The sequence below is a fragment of the Fonsecaea pedrosoi genome, assembly GCF_000835455.1.
Source record: "Fonsecaea pedrosoi CBS 271.37 unplaced genomic scaffold supercont1.7, whole genome shotgun sequence".
Classification (NCBI taxonomy): Eukaryota; Fungi; Ascomycota; class Eurotiomycetes; order Chaetothyriales; family Herpotrichiellaceae; genus Fonsecaea; species Fonsecaea pedrosoi.
This window is the reverse complement of record NW_013550609.1, coordinates 2,864,474-2,876,658: the sequence shown is the minus strand read 5'-3', so window position 1 is coordinate 2,876,658 and position 12,185 is coordinate 2,864,474. Positions and strand designations below refer to the sequence as shown.

Sequence of the window (12,185 nt, the reverse complement as noted above, 5' to 3'; positions counted from 1 at the left end):
ACGTACAGACTTCGAAAGCTTGCAGCCTGATTCTGCACCAAAGAGTCGTCTTGACTCCTTCACTGCGAGATATGAGCTGCGCCCACCCAACCACTGCTCCAGATGAAGTTAAGCAAGATGTTCGGTTAATGCCTCAGACCCTGCAGAGTCAATTTTACACCCAGAGACGACAGAGTGCTTGCATGAATCAATCTACGACATGGTCTGACTGGCGATTCGCTAACATGACTAAATCATATGAACCGAATCTTCGATGCCCTTATCAGCATCAAAACTCGATAATACCGCCGCACTTTTAAGGTGGAATGACCATACAATCCGTTTTAGCCGTGGAAAACAGCCTGCGAAGACAGTGTCACCGCTTTCTCTATGCACTCAGATCATCTTTCATCTTGCATGGTCAGTGAGGACCTTGGCCTGAACCTCGAATGCTCCGGCAACTCGGATGCCATCGGCAAATAATGTGGCCTTTTCCCAAGATTCTGCCATTTACCCATCGTCCTCGTTGCTCTTTGAAGTCATCTAATTCCAACGAACGCTTCATTTTGCCATTACACCGACTTCTGCAAGGGTTGGATCCTACGGCATTATTCATGGGCTGCAGCAAATTGGCTAAAAACTCCGATTGCGGAGAAAATGAATACAGCAGAAACTCCCACAAGTCCCCAGGATTTCCGGTTTATATGACCGGTTGTCGTCATATTTCTGCAACATTGTATGCATGCAAGCGAGAGGAAGGATGGACTTGAGCGACAGTGACAGGTTAGCATGCGTGACAGCTGGTGGCAGGTCGGAGAATGGCCGCCGGGTAAATGCTACCGATGAAAACACCCCGGGTAAAAGACGATCTGGTGCCTTTACGATCTGTACGGGGTGATGTGTGCGGGGAGACGAAAAAGTACATATGTTGTACCTGCATTGGACCTTGCTTGGCCAGACGATCGTCGACAAGATCAAGGAGCAAAAATGAGGAACCTCGTCGTCACTGTCTTTGCCGCTGGCGCCTCTGCCTGGACCTACGCCCCAAACATCACCTACTCGGCGGCAATCTCGATCAATGCACTCCAGACATATCAGACGATGATAGGAGGTGGATGTTCCGGCGCATTTGGTATCGCATGTCACCAATTTGGGTCTGTGGGACTGTCTCCGGCCAACCAGGAAATTGTCACCCAGATCCTCTTTGACGAGAACATTGGAGGATTGTCGATTGTTCGAAATGACATCGGCTCGACTCCAGGCCATGTCCCTGGCGACGTCGCATCCATCCTGCCAGTTTGTCCGCCGACGCCAGAAGGACCATTCAACTATGTCTGGGACAGAAATGACACATGCCAGCTGCAACTCACACAGACGGCGCTCAAGTACAACCCCAACGTCTATGTATATGCCGATGCATGGTCAGCTCCTGGATGTATGAAGACGGTTGGCACCGAGGACGAAGGCGGTCTCATCTGCGGTGTTAGAGGCAGCACCAACTGCAGCGGCGATTGGAGACAAGCATATGCCGACTATTTGGTGCAATACGTCAAATTCTACGAGCAGGAAGGCATCGAAGTCTCGCTGCTTGGTGCCTACAATGAACCGGACTTCAACCCCGTCACTTACGCCTCTATGGAGTCGGACGGCTACCAGGCAAAGGACTTTCTGGAGTTCTTGTATCCGACAGCAAAGGCGGCGTTTCCTAACATCAGTGTTTCGTGTTGTGATGCGACTGGTGCCCGACAGGAGAGAAATATTTTGTATGAACTGCAACAGGCTGGCGGAGCTGACCTGTTCGATGTTGCCGTGAGTTCCTACCCACATGTGGTCAAGGGAGAAAAACTGATGGACACAGACATGGCACAACTACCAGAGCAATCCAGAAAGACCGTTCAACTCGAACGGAAAGCCAAATTTGATGACCGAGTGGGCTGATGTAAGAAAAGGAGATCATTCTAGTCGAAACCCAAGACTGACTGACCTTTGCAGGGTTCGGGACCATGGAATGCCAACTGGGATGTATCTGGACAACTCGCGTAAGTTGAAACTCTTGCCAGAATTCTCCAGTTGAATCCCTATTGACTTTGTGCAAAAGCGAGGGATTCCAATGGGCAATGTACATGCACAACGCCTTTGTCAACTCCGACACGTCGGGCTACACGCACTGGTGGTGTGCGCAGAACACGACCAACGACAACGCGCTGATCCGGCTCAACCACGACAGCTACTTCGTATCGGCGCGACTGTGGGCATTTGCATCGTACTTCCGCTTCGCGCGCCCAGGCTCCGTGCGCATCGGGGCGACGAGCAGCGCCGAAAACGTCTATGTCAGTGCGTACGTCAACACGAACGGCACCGTGGCCATCCCCGTCATCAACGAGGCCCATTTCCCCTACCAGCTGACTATCGACTTGAGCGGCGTCAACGCCTCCACGGCCACGGCGTATCTGACCGACAACCAGCACAATGTCACCATGGTGGGACAGACGCAGGTTGGCGGCGCCGTGTTCGAGGCGACGATAGAGCCGCGGGCCGTCAAGACGTTTTTCCTGAGCTAGAAACAGGCCTCTTCAACGACGGGGCCAGTCATGAAATGAACGGGCACAAGAGAGTAAATGTGGAGCTAGCGGTTACAGGAGGTGGTATTAGTAGTAGTAAAAGTAGCATTTGATGGTCACAGTCACGCCTATTGTAAATACTCACTATCCTTTGGTATATATACCTAAAGTACGTCCGAAATATCTATACCCACGACAACCCGTGCGTGATAAGCGTGATAGGCTTAGCTACATTGTAAATAGACGTCCAAAATAGTCCAGGGACTTTCTAGAACGTTAAATTTCCTTCAGCGATACAAAACCTCGACCCCTGGATGAGCGCAGCCTCGCGAGGGTTGTTGGTCAGCAAGTTACCGAGTACAAATACAAGCACAAGTACAAGCACGTGTCATGTATGTAGGTATCCAAGTACCTAGGTTCCGATTCTCCTTTCCAGCGAGCCAGACAAGGAAGGACACTACTGGATCCAAGCACTCACATTATCGATAGGGCACTACCTGTATTCTCTTCCCAAAAATCGGATATCCACTAATCACGTATACTTGCATAGAGATTTTGGTGTCATGCCGTGCGTGCTTTTAGGATCGTCAGATATCTATTCAGTGACCTTTCACCCCGGAAGAACGGTTGAAATTCAATTCAATGTAGGTATTGCGTACAGAATCGAAGCGCTTCCAGTTGTGTAACCACGACCACCACGACTGTAATGCCACCTACAACTTACAGCAAGCATCTCGGGATCCCCCACCTCCACTTCCATTTGTCAACACGGAGGCTTCATTCTTCGTTGACGGGACGTCGATCGCGGGGTTCTCGGTGAAGAAATCAGTGGGCTTGATGTGGAGTTGGTGGATTTCGACCGGCCTGTTACGTTTCGAAACGTCGGTTAGAGATGTCCCGCTGGTATCGCCGATGGGAGGGGAGAGAAAGAAAATGCGATGCATAAACTTACATGACAGGCCAGTCCTCAACTCGAGGGTTATGCGTGAGTCCAAACACGTTCCACACGACGACATCTTCGTCCTCGACCGGCTCATCGCGCTTGACAGCGTCAGCGACACCTCCGATTTCGTTTTGACTCTGCAGCGTATATCTGCCACCTGCGTAAAACTCGCCGTCGAGGTGTTTGGTCACCCAGACGTGGTGTTGTGCGAACAGTGCTCGTTTAGATTGGACGGAATCCGGGTCCGCGAGCAGCAGTTGTGTGGCCGCTGGTGTGAATTTGTACCCGACCGGTTTCCCACTTACCGGATTAGTCTTGCTCTTATTGACCATCTTGATGATCCGGTTGTACTGCGGAGCGGCGTCAAGGCTTTGACTTCGATCGATGACCGTCTGCCGGACTTCGTAAAAGTTGCCCTGTGGGTTCGTCGCCTTGTTCATCGGCACGCGATGCGACTCTTCTGCCAGCACTGTGTTCTTGTATCCGTCGATGGCCGGATCGATGCGGACACAGAAAACATGCTGATGGTTCTGTGCCAATGCTCCAGGTGACACGACATTCCCATATGGACTGGTCTTGCCTGGATCGATGTTGACGACCGACACAATGCCTGTTGCCCGGGTCTCAACGGTGATCCCACCTGCCTGGTCAAACTTGTATGCGAAGATGTATTCGTAGTTTGCCAGGGTAATGATGAACTGGACGACAAGCTCCCGATTCCGGGTCACAACAGCACGTCCTGTCCGCCAGTTCGTGTGCTTCCAGCCGATACCGTTATCTTGTTCATGGAGACATATGACGTTAGGTGCAGTTTTGGCCGTACCATCTGGTCCGGTGACGATGCCATCGAAGTATTTTATAACCCCAAGGCAGTCACACCCCAGGGAGAGGTTGTTGGCGCAGTTTCCTGCTCCACCGTCCCCAAAGTCGAACGCCTGCTTGCGGGGGAAAGGCGGGCGGGGATCAGCATAAGGGACAGTCATCTCGCTAATGCTCAGCCTGTGGATCACGCTTCTGCCGGCAAAATGGACGTCGTGAACGACCGCACCTTCTCTCGGGTTGAAGCTCACTCGGAATCTCCAATTTTGCCATTCGATCAATCCTCCATCAACAGAGAAGGATGGACCTTCTGGTTGCAGGACGTTGAGAGGCTTGAGATTCTTCCGTGTGCCATTTTTCAAGAGCTCCGGGACATATTCTGAGGTCTTGCAATGGTCGATGACGTTCTTGGTGTGTGTCTTTGCGTCCAGAGCATCTCCCTTGCCACCAGTCCCAAGTCGATCAATACGAATGATTTCTTTTTTGTGTGCGTCCATGACAGGGATGAAAGGTAAAGGATAAGCGTAAAAGTTCGAGTCCGGGTTGCCAGACCTCGTGTCTCGAGCAAAGCATAGGCCTTGAAAGTAGCGGCGGTTCTCCTCGTCGGGAGACAACCCACCATACGGCCAAGGTTCGACAACGACTTCAAAGCCTTCCGGAAGTGAAAACTCGGCGCAGACGTCTTTGAACATCTGAGAGGCTGTGCAGACCTCGACAAGCGTGTCAAACTCGGAGCTGGCAATCAACATTATTAGTGGCCAGACCTCCAACTATCACATTATGTACATACAGTGTCAGGCTCGCATGCTGAGTCTTGTCGACCACAACATGTGAGATCCTTTTTTGTTCGTCGAGATCGACAACACCCTCATGGAATTGGGGTATTCTGTCGGCGCCAATGACATCGTACTGTACTAGGGCACGTCGAGGTAGGGGAGCAGCAGCCTTTCCAGAGTGCTCCGCCGTCAAGTATTTAATGAGCTGCTCTTTGGGCGGTTCTTCCAAGTAGATCTCTCGAAAGCTCAGCACAGCGTCGGGATGAAGACCAAGAATGAGATCACGAGCACTGTTGGTCTCGTCAGCTGAGAGGATGTCCAGTGGATGAGGTGCCATGGTGTGAGAGAGACAAAGGTCAACCAGGGAAGAAAGATAGAAGACACACTGGAACACACAGTGACATCGAGTGCCGGCTTTTATAGACCCAAGACCAACTTGTACCAGAGACCGATGGATCCGCAGGGCCCTCCCTTATCTATCTACCTTCTGAAAGGAAAGAGTCTTCGAAGCCAGAACCCTGCTGACTCGAACATGCCAAGCTTGTATCTTGACGGCAAAGCGCGCCATGATAGATGTCGTCCGAAGAAATACCTGCACAGTGTACTGTTTGTAGCAGGGCAAGTTCGGCTGCGGTTTCCTAATTCGGATGATGAGTACGTCGTGAATGTACGGCATGACAAAGAGCGGCCGCTGGCGTCTCCTTGGGACGGTATATCTCGGGCGAATAGTAAGCAGGTCATCCGCTTCGTCACATCGACCAAGAGATAAAGACACATGCTCGCTCGCTCATTAGACGGGTCGACGAGGGAAGTTGCATAGTGAAACGGAGTCGAGATTCAAAAAAGCCAAAGGCGGAGGAATTTCCAGGACGGTACATTTAGGGTTTGCGCAATTCGTCCTGATTGGCTATAGTGGATTGTCGTCCCAGCACAGCGGAATCGCCCTCCGCGCACCTTCGACAGATCAACATCCTCCACCCTCCTCTTCTGTTCCGCTGGGAGACGTCTTCAAACCGGTCTAGACTCGGAGTCGCCTAGCTACACATCCTTCCAACTCAGGGTGACTGCTATGAGAATGGAAATACCATCGATTTACGTAACGTTGCGTCGTTACTGGCCTCGTGTGCGAGGAATGTAGCCGCGTGTCAACCCGTTTCTCCGTGGTGGGTAATACCCCAGATCCACGAGGCCAAGAGATGCGGATATGCCTAATCACTGGTGCTCTCATTCATCCGGGGTCGTGTCTATCGGGATGAAGCATTTAAGACTGCTTGGGGCCCCAGGTGGTGGGACTGTGTCCATTCGAGGCACCCCAAACGCTCCCAGGCAGAATGGATATCGAAAAGCTGGCAAAGAGGAAAGAGGAAGTGGAGACTGTGCCACCGGTCAACAGGCGGTCGCTCAATGACGAACAGTTGCTCGCTGCCCTGGGCCACAAGCAGGAGCTGCAGCGGGATTTCTCGATATGGTCTCTTGGCTCCTTGTGTCTCTGCTTGATGGCCACGTGGGAGGCACTGTCATCAGTTGTTGCTGCCGCCTTGATCAGTGGTGGTGCACCTTGTCTCTTTTACAACTAGTATGTTTCGACGGATGAGTCTCGACATTTGTCCCACTGGCTTCAACTGACAGAACCAAAGCATTATATCCTTCGCGGGCACCGTGGCGATTGCCCTCTCACTTGCTGAGATCTCCAGCATCTGGCCGACGGCGGGAGGTAAAGAAGGCTCCATTCCTCCAGCACCACGAGACGCGACTGACATTCACCAGGCCAATATCATTGGGTCGCTGTCCTCGCACCACGAGGCTCGAGAGTCGTCGCGTCCTGGTTCACGGGATGGATCTCTGTTGGAGGTCAAATCGTCCTGACTGCATCCGCAGCCTTTGCAGCTGGCCTCCAGTTTCAAGCCTTGATCACACTGAATCATCCCGACACATATGTCCCCCAACGATGGCAGGGAATGTTGTTTTACTGGCTCGTCTTGCTCTATGCTGCAGCGGTAAATATCTGGGGGTCGAAGATCCTACCTCATACCAACCTCGCCTCTGGTGAGCATGAACGCAAATACTCCTGCTTGGCTACACTTCTAACATCCCTAGGCGTCTTGCATATCCTCGGTTTCGTCGCCATCTTCATCGTGCTTGGGGTCATGGCGCCCAAACACTCTGCCGATTATGTGTTTGCCCAGGTGTCGAATTCTAGTGGCTGGAGTAGTGATGGAGTTGCATGGCTCATTGGGCTCCTCAGCTCAGTCTATCCATTTCTCGGGTATGTCTTTTCTTCTCGTTCTCCAGTTGTCATCCACTGACCCAGATGGTGATGCAGGTATGATGCAGCTGCACATCTTTCCGAAGAAATGCCCAGGCCAAGTCGCAATGTGCCAATCGCCATGGTCGGTTCTGTCGTCGCCAACGGCATCATCGGATTCGCATATTGCCTGATGCTCCTGTTCTCTCTTGGTGATCTACCAAGCCTCCTCGAATCGCCAACTGGCTTTCCCTTCATGCAATTATATCTCAATGTCACCAAATCCCCTGCCGGAGCAACCATTCTGTCGTTGGTAATATGTCTGATCGCCACTGCTGCAAATGCTGCAGGTCTGACATCGACGAGCCGTACATTCTGGGCTTTTGCACGAGATGAGGCGACTCCCTTTGCGAAATACTTTGCGCATGTCGATAGCAAGCTCAAAGTCCCGGTGCGGATGATCGTTCTTGTCTCAGTGCTCCAAGGATTGCTGGGTTTCATCTATCTCGGGAATACCACGGCTTTCAATGCCATTCTATCTATGGCAATCATCGGCATGTATCTGTCTTACCTGCTGCCAGTCGTCTACATGGTCATTTACGGAAGAGTGAAGCTATCCAAAGACGAGTACGGACCTTTCAAACTCGGCAAATTGGGAGGAGTTCTCACCAACGTCCTTGCAATTGTGTGGCTCATTTTTGCCATGATCTTCAGCACATTCCCAAACTTCCAGCCAGTGACCGCTCAGAATATGAATTATTCGACCGTGGTGCTGGCTGGTTGGGTTGGAGGGGGCGCTTTGTATTACTTTTTCAGAGGCAGGAAGGTTTACACTGGACCCGTGATCGAGACGGAGTCGTCAGCGTTGGCTGCGATCGGAGCATAATGAAAAGTTACATGAGTCAAGATGCCACGGCGCCACCGGCGCCGGTTAGGAGCGTAAATCTTCAAGCGACGTTGCCACAACCTGGACGTTAGCCAGAGGGCGACAGAGTGTTTTCTAGCGAGATGTCAGCCAACAACCCCAAGCTCTTCGGCCGTGACCGGAGGCAAACTGACTGTTGCTTGTTGTTGAAGAGGATCTAGCGGCTATCGGCTCGAATCTCTGGGAAGTTCCATCTAAAGGAAAAAAGTCGCGCACAACCAACCTAGGGCTCAGCGATTGTGTCAGAAGACTGCCCAGTCCTGCATGGAAAGGATCTGGCCAGCTTCTATCAATTTGATAGTAAGCTCCTGTTTTCTCTGAGTTGTGAATGGTCGAGAACACAATATGAGCACAGCATCTCTTATCCCTCCTGTTTTCAAGGGCTCCAAAGGAAGGTGTAATAGGTCGACAACGTCACAACACAGGATTGTGAGTTGGCTCTAATGTCCGTAATGGGCATACAGTGTAGGAGACAATCATGAACGGTGGTGATGTTTGAGATGGTGAAGATCAGGTTCGCAGGTGGCAGGCTTCGAAGCTTGGCGCAGTCGCAGTCTGAGGTGCAAACGCAGGCGAAGACTCATCTCTGTACCAGCACCAGCACCAGGCCACCAAGGCTGATGTCAACCTGTCAACCTGTAACCCTATCAAGTACACATTTCTCTTCAAGCCACTGTTTGTTTATGGATTCAACAACCCCATCTTATATTCGTACTTTCACCTCTTCAACAGACCGCATCATGGCATGTGAATCGTCAATTTGTTGGGTCCTTCTCCACGGTGAGAAAGTCAACAGCGCGGCCCAAGTCATCAATGCCCAGATGCTGATCACAGTCAATGATGCATAGTCTCTTACCCTTACGCGTACCTGTGACCCCGCGATACAGTTCGAGACGAAAATTGGATCTGAGAACATGTGAAATATACATCGGCCTATCATGAAAGAGGAATCCCATGGTCTCCGTCAGAGAATAGCGAGAAGCTAAAAACCCAGTTCGCTCATCCAACCCCCTCCGGGGTCGCCCTATCAGCTTGGCTTGAACAAGGAACTGCACCCGCTGTTAAGCTTTTCAATATTGTTCTTATTCTTCCAGCTGCTGCTCTCTTTTGGGCATTTCGGGTCTCGACCGCCGGCGGGCACCACTTCCACGTCTTGGTACACTCGATTGACTGGTCACGATCCAAGGACAAGAAATTCTCCCCCCTCTTGAGACTCCCAGAGAAGCAAAACTCTGTTGTGTCGTTTATCGCCAGTCATGCCACGCCCCCCAACGCCGCTCGACCCCAGATGGCACAGATGCTTCAAGACCACGACATCCCACCTTTATCATTCCGATAAATTGTCTCTGTGGCCCATTCAGATAATGTCTCATGCCTGCTATCCAGCCATATGGAAAAGCCCCCTCTTCAGCCGATTTCAGAGGTATCGCAAGATCCTTTGACCTTTACCAACAGCCTTCCTTCGCCAAGTTCCAGTCGGTCCTACCCCAAGTTCGGGCCTCCTCGACTACGACAACCATGGAGGCACTCAGTCTCAACCGATGGGTTAGGGTTCGCATCGCGGACAACACGAGAATTCAAACCTGACCGCCAACGTCGCCGGCTGTTGGCTGTGGGCCTCTGGCAATGGTTCCTCACGCTGCTGCTGTGCGGCCTCTTAGCTCTCTGCCTCGGAGTCTTTGGAAACCTCTTGTGGATGACGGTAACACAAGTCAAAGCCTTCAACGCCCTCATTGTGCTTCTTTCGCTGTTTCTCGGGAACAACTTGACCAGCTCACTACGAGAATACGCCATGATGATGCGGTGGAGAATTCTGACAGAGAAATACCGGCCTTTGAAAGAATTCGATTTATTGTTGCGCTGTGACAGTTTGCGAAAGGTGGCTCGATTATTTTTGACTGCAAGGACTCCAGGAAGAGCCTGGTTCTGGCTTAACACGACGCAGTTGCTTTGTGTCTTGTGGCTTGGAATCAACCTCGTGGTGCAAATCCTCGTGGCCTTGCTAGGATTGACGTACAACCTCAACACCTCCAACATTCCAGAACGTCGATTTGGGACGATGAGCATCGCTGATTTGACCGTCATCCGTGACATCTGGGGAGCCAAAGATCCCACCTTTGATGCGCAGTTGGGATCTGCAAATTACTTTGGGATTCAGGGTCAGGACTATTTCTTCGTTGGTGGTAATCCGCCTGGGCAGGGGAGTGTTCCGAGCTATGGAACACCTGGCACTCCAATGATTTACGGCAACCATGACTGGAGTGTCATGACTTATGTGTTTCAAGACCAGAGTCTCCAAAACCCTCAACTCACCTTGGTGTCTCACCGCAATGTCAGTGTGACGGGCGATTGTCGGCAACTGCAAGTCATCGAAGGCGGTAATGGAACCAGTACTTCCGTTACTTACCGTGACGAGGCTGGAGGGCTATCTACTTTCAACGTGGAGCACGTAGGACCAGGCGCAATGACGTACGTCGGTGTACTCAACTCTACCTGTGGGCCGCGGTGCACGGAAGTGTTGGCGCTGCAGAGCGCCAACGGCAACACAATCCCCGAGGCAGCATTCTTCAGGTGCCGAAACACGGTATCAGAGGTGCGCGGGATCAAAGAATATATTGATTCCGGTGAACCCGCGGAGTCGTTTAAGTTGTCAGACCAACAAGCAAGGATTGTTGCCGGAGCAATCGGCTGGTCTGGATTCAATTATACCCGAGATGACATGTACCAGTATGTCCGATACAACACGGAGACGTACTGGAGCCCAGATATTCCTGCAGATGCAGACATGATATCCCAGCGGGTCATGGAGTTTAGCGTCGAAGCAGTGGCCGCCATCGACTACAATGGGCCACGGCGAAATGCATCAGGGTGGTACGCGGTTCCTGCGCAAGTGGTGAGTGTGGAGTGGCGATGGTCAGCGTCAATCTTAGGACTCCTGCCGTTTGTTCAACTGGTGACATTGTTGTGTGTTGTGACCTGGGCCAACTCGGCCGTCATTCGCGACGACAACTTGCTGAGCGCCGCCCGACTGCTGCGTCCTATTGTCGAAAGATTGGGCGACAAGGGCTGTTTGCTGACCAGCTACGAGATCGCGGAGGAGCTATCGGAGCTGAGGGTGAAATACGGGTGGAGAGAGCCGGGCCCAGACTTTGTGTTTCGAAACGAGATTGACGGCGATGTCATCCGGCATGTTGATATTTTGGACGAGCAGGAAGGGTTTGGCATACAAGGTCCAATGCCAGCTGGCCGGTATGATGGGCTTGAACCCAATAGACAGTCCACGCTGGACGGGGGGAGAGATCTGCTGCTACAGAGGAGGCGCGGACGGCGGTCTTTGAGTTTATGACACTGTTAACGCCTAGAACGTGTGATGCTTATAGATATCTTATATTAGAGTGTAATACTATTTCTTCGCAGAACTAGGATTCTTGGAGGGTTGCCTCAACTAGTCAGTCAGTTATTTGACCGATCTCTGGAGAACCCCATAGGGTGAGTAGAAAGTAGGACCTTGACATGTATACATATGGGGTTGTTGTCTGTGGATATCGGCGTGCCAGGACGCGAGATCAGCCGATCTGAAGGGCCCGATCGAACTGCTAGCACCATCGTCCTCGGTATATAGTACTAGACATGTACCGAGGAGACCACCCCCGGCTGTTGGCTTCAATTAGTAACACTAGTAGCATTAGTTATGTAGTAGCAGAAAAGACCAGACGACGTCATGACCTTGTTTCTTTCTCTTTCCCCATCCCGCCTTCGAGCTGGGTTGTGAGCAGCTCCCACTTTTTATTATTTGGCATCATGTCGTGCATGTCCTAATACTGTATATATATACACACCCACAGAATAGTATATAGTCAACGCCGGCATGCTGCTAGTGTTGTTCTTCTATGCTGAGTTCTGTGCGAACCAACCAACCAACCAACCAACCATGCTG

The 12,185-nt window shown here is 51.6% G+C and overlaps 4 protein-coding genes across 4 annotated transcripts; 3 read left to right on the top strand and 1 right to left on the bottom strand.

Annotated features, from left to right (window-relative positions):
* Nucleotides 1-966: 966 nt before the first annotated feature.
* On the top strand, nucleotides 967-2,540 carry Z517_11079 (uncharacterized protein; the record flags this gene model as incomplete). Its single annotated transcript, XM_013424687.1, has 4 exons — nucleotides 967-1,788; nucleotides 1,838-1,918; nucleotides 1,972-2,018; nucleotides 2,078-2,540. 4 exons carry the CDS (start codon nucleotides 967-969, stop codon nucleotides 2,538-2,540), a joined length of 1,413 nt encoding a protein of 470 aa, XP_013280141.1.
* Nucleotides 2,541-3,253: 713 nt separating this feature from the next.
* Z517_11078 (copper amine oxidase 1) lies at nucleotides 3,254-5,415 on the bottom strand (the record flags this gene model as incomplete). The annotated part of the gene is made up of 3 exons (XM_013424686.1): nucleotides 3,254-3,404; nucleotides 3,493-5,037; nucleotides 5,093-5,415. 3 exons carry the CDS (start codon nucleotides 5,413-5,415, stop codon nucleotides 3,254-3,256), a joined length of 2,019 nt encoding a protein of 672 aa, XP_013280140.1.
* Nucleotides 5,416-6,409: 994 nt separating this feature from the next.
* On the top strand, nucleotides 6,410-8,209 carry Z517_11077 (uncharacterized protein; the record flags this gene model as incomplete). Its single annotated transcript, XM_013424685.1, has 5 exons — nucleotides 6,410-6,654; nucleotides 6,716-6,792; nucleotides 6,846-7,124; nucleotides 7,176-7,344; nucleotides 7,402-8,209. The coding sequence occupies 5 exons, from the start codon at nucleotides 6,410-6,412 to the stop codon at nucleotides 8,207-8,209; spliced, it is 1,578 nt and encodes a 525-aa protein (XP_013280139.1).
* Nucleotides 8,210-9,638: 1,429 nt separating this feature from the next.
* Z517_11076 (uncharacterized protein) lies at nucleotides 9,639-11,594 on the top strand (the record flags this gene model as incomplete). Its single annotated transcript, XM_013424684.1, has 1 exon — nucleotides 9,639-11,594. The coding sequence occupies one exon, from the start codon at nucleotides 9,639-9,641 to the stop codon at nucleotides 11,592-11,594; it is 1,956 nt and encodes a 651-aa protein (XP_013280138.1).
* Between the last annotated feature and the right edge of the window lie 591 nt (nucleotides 11,595-12,185).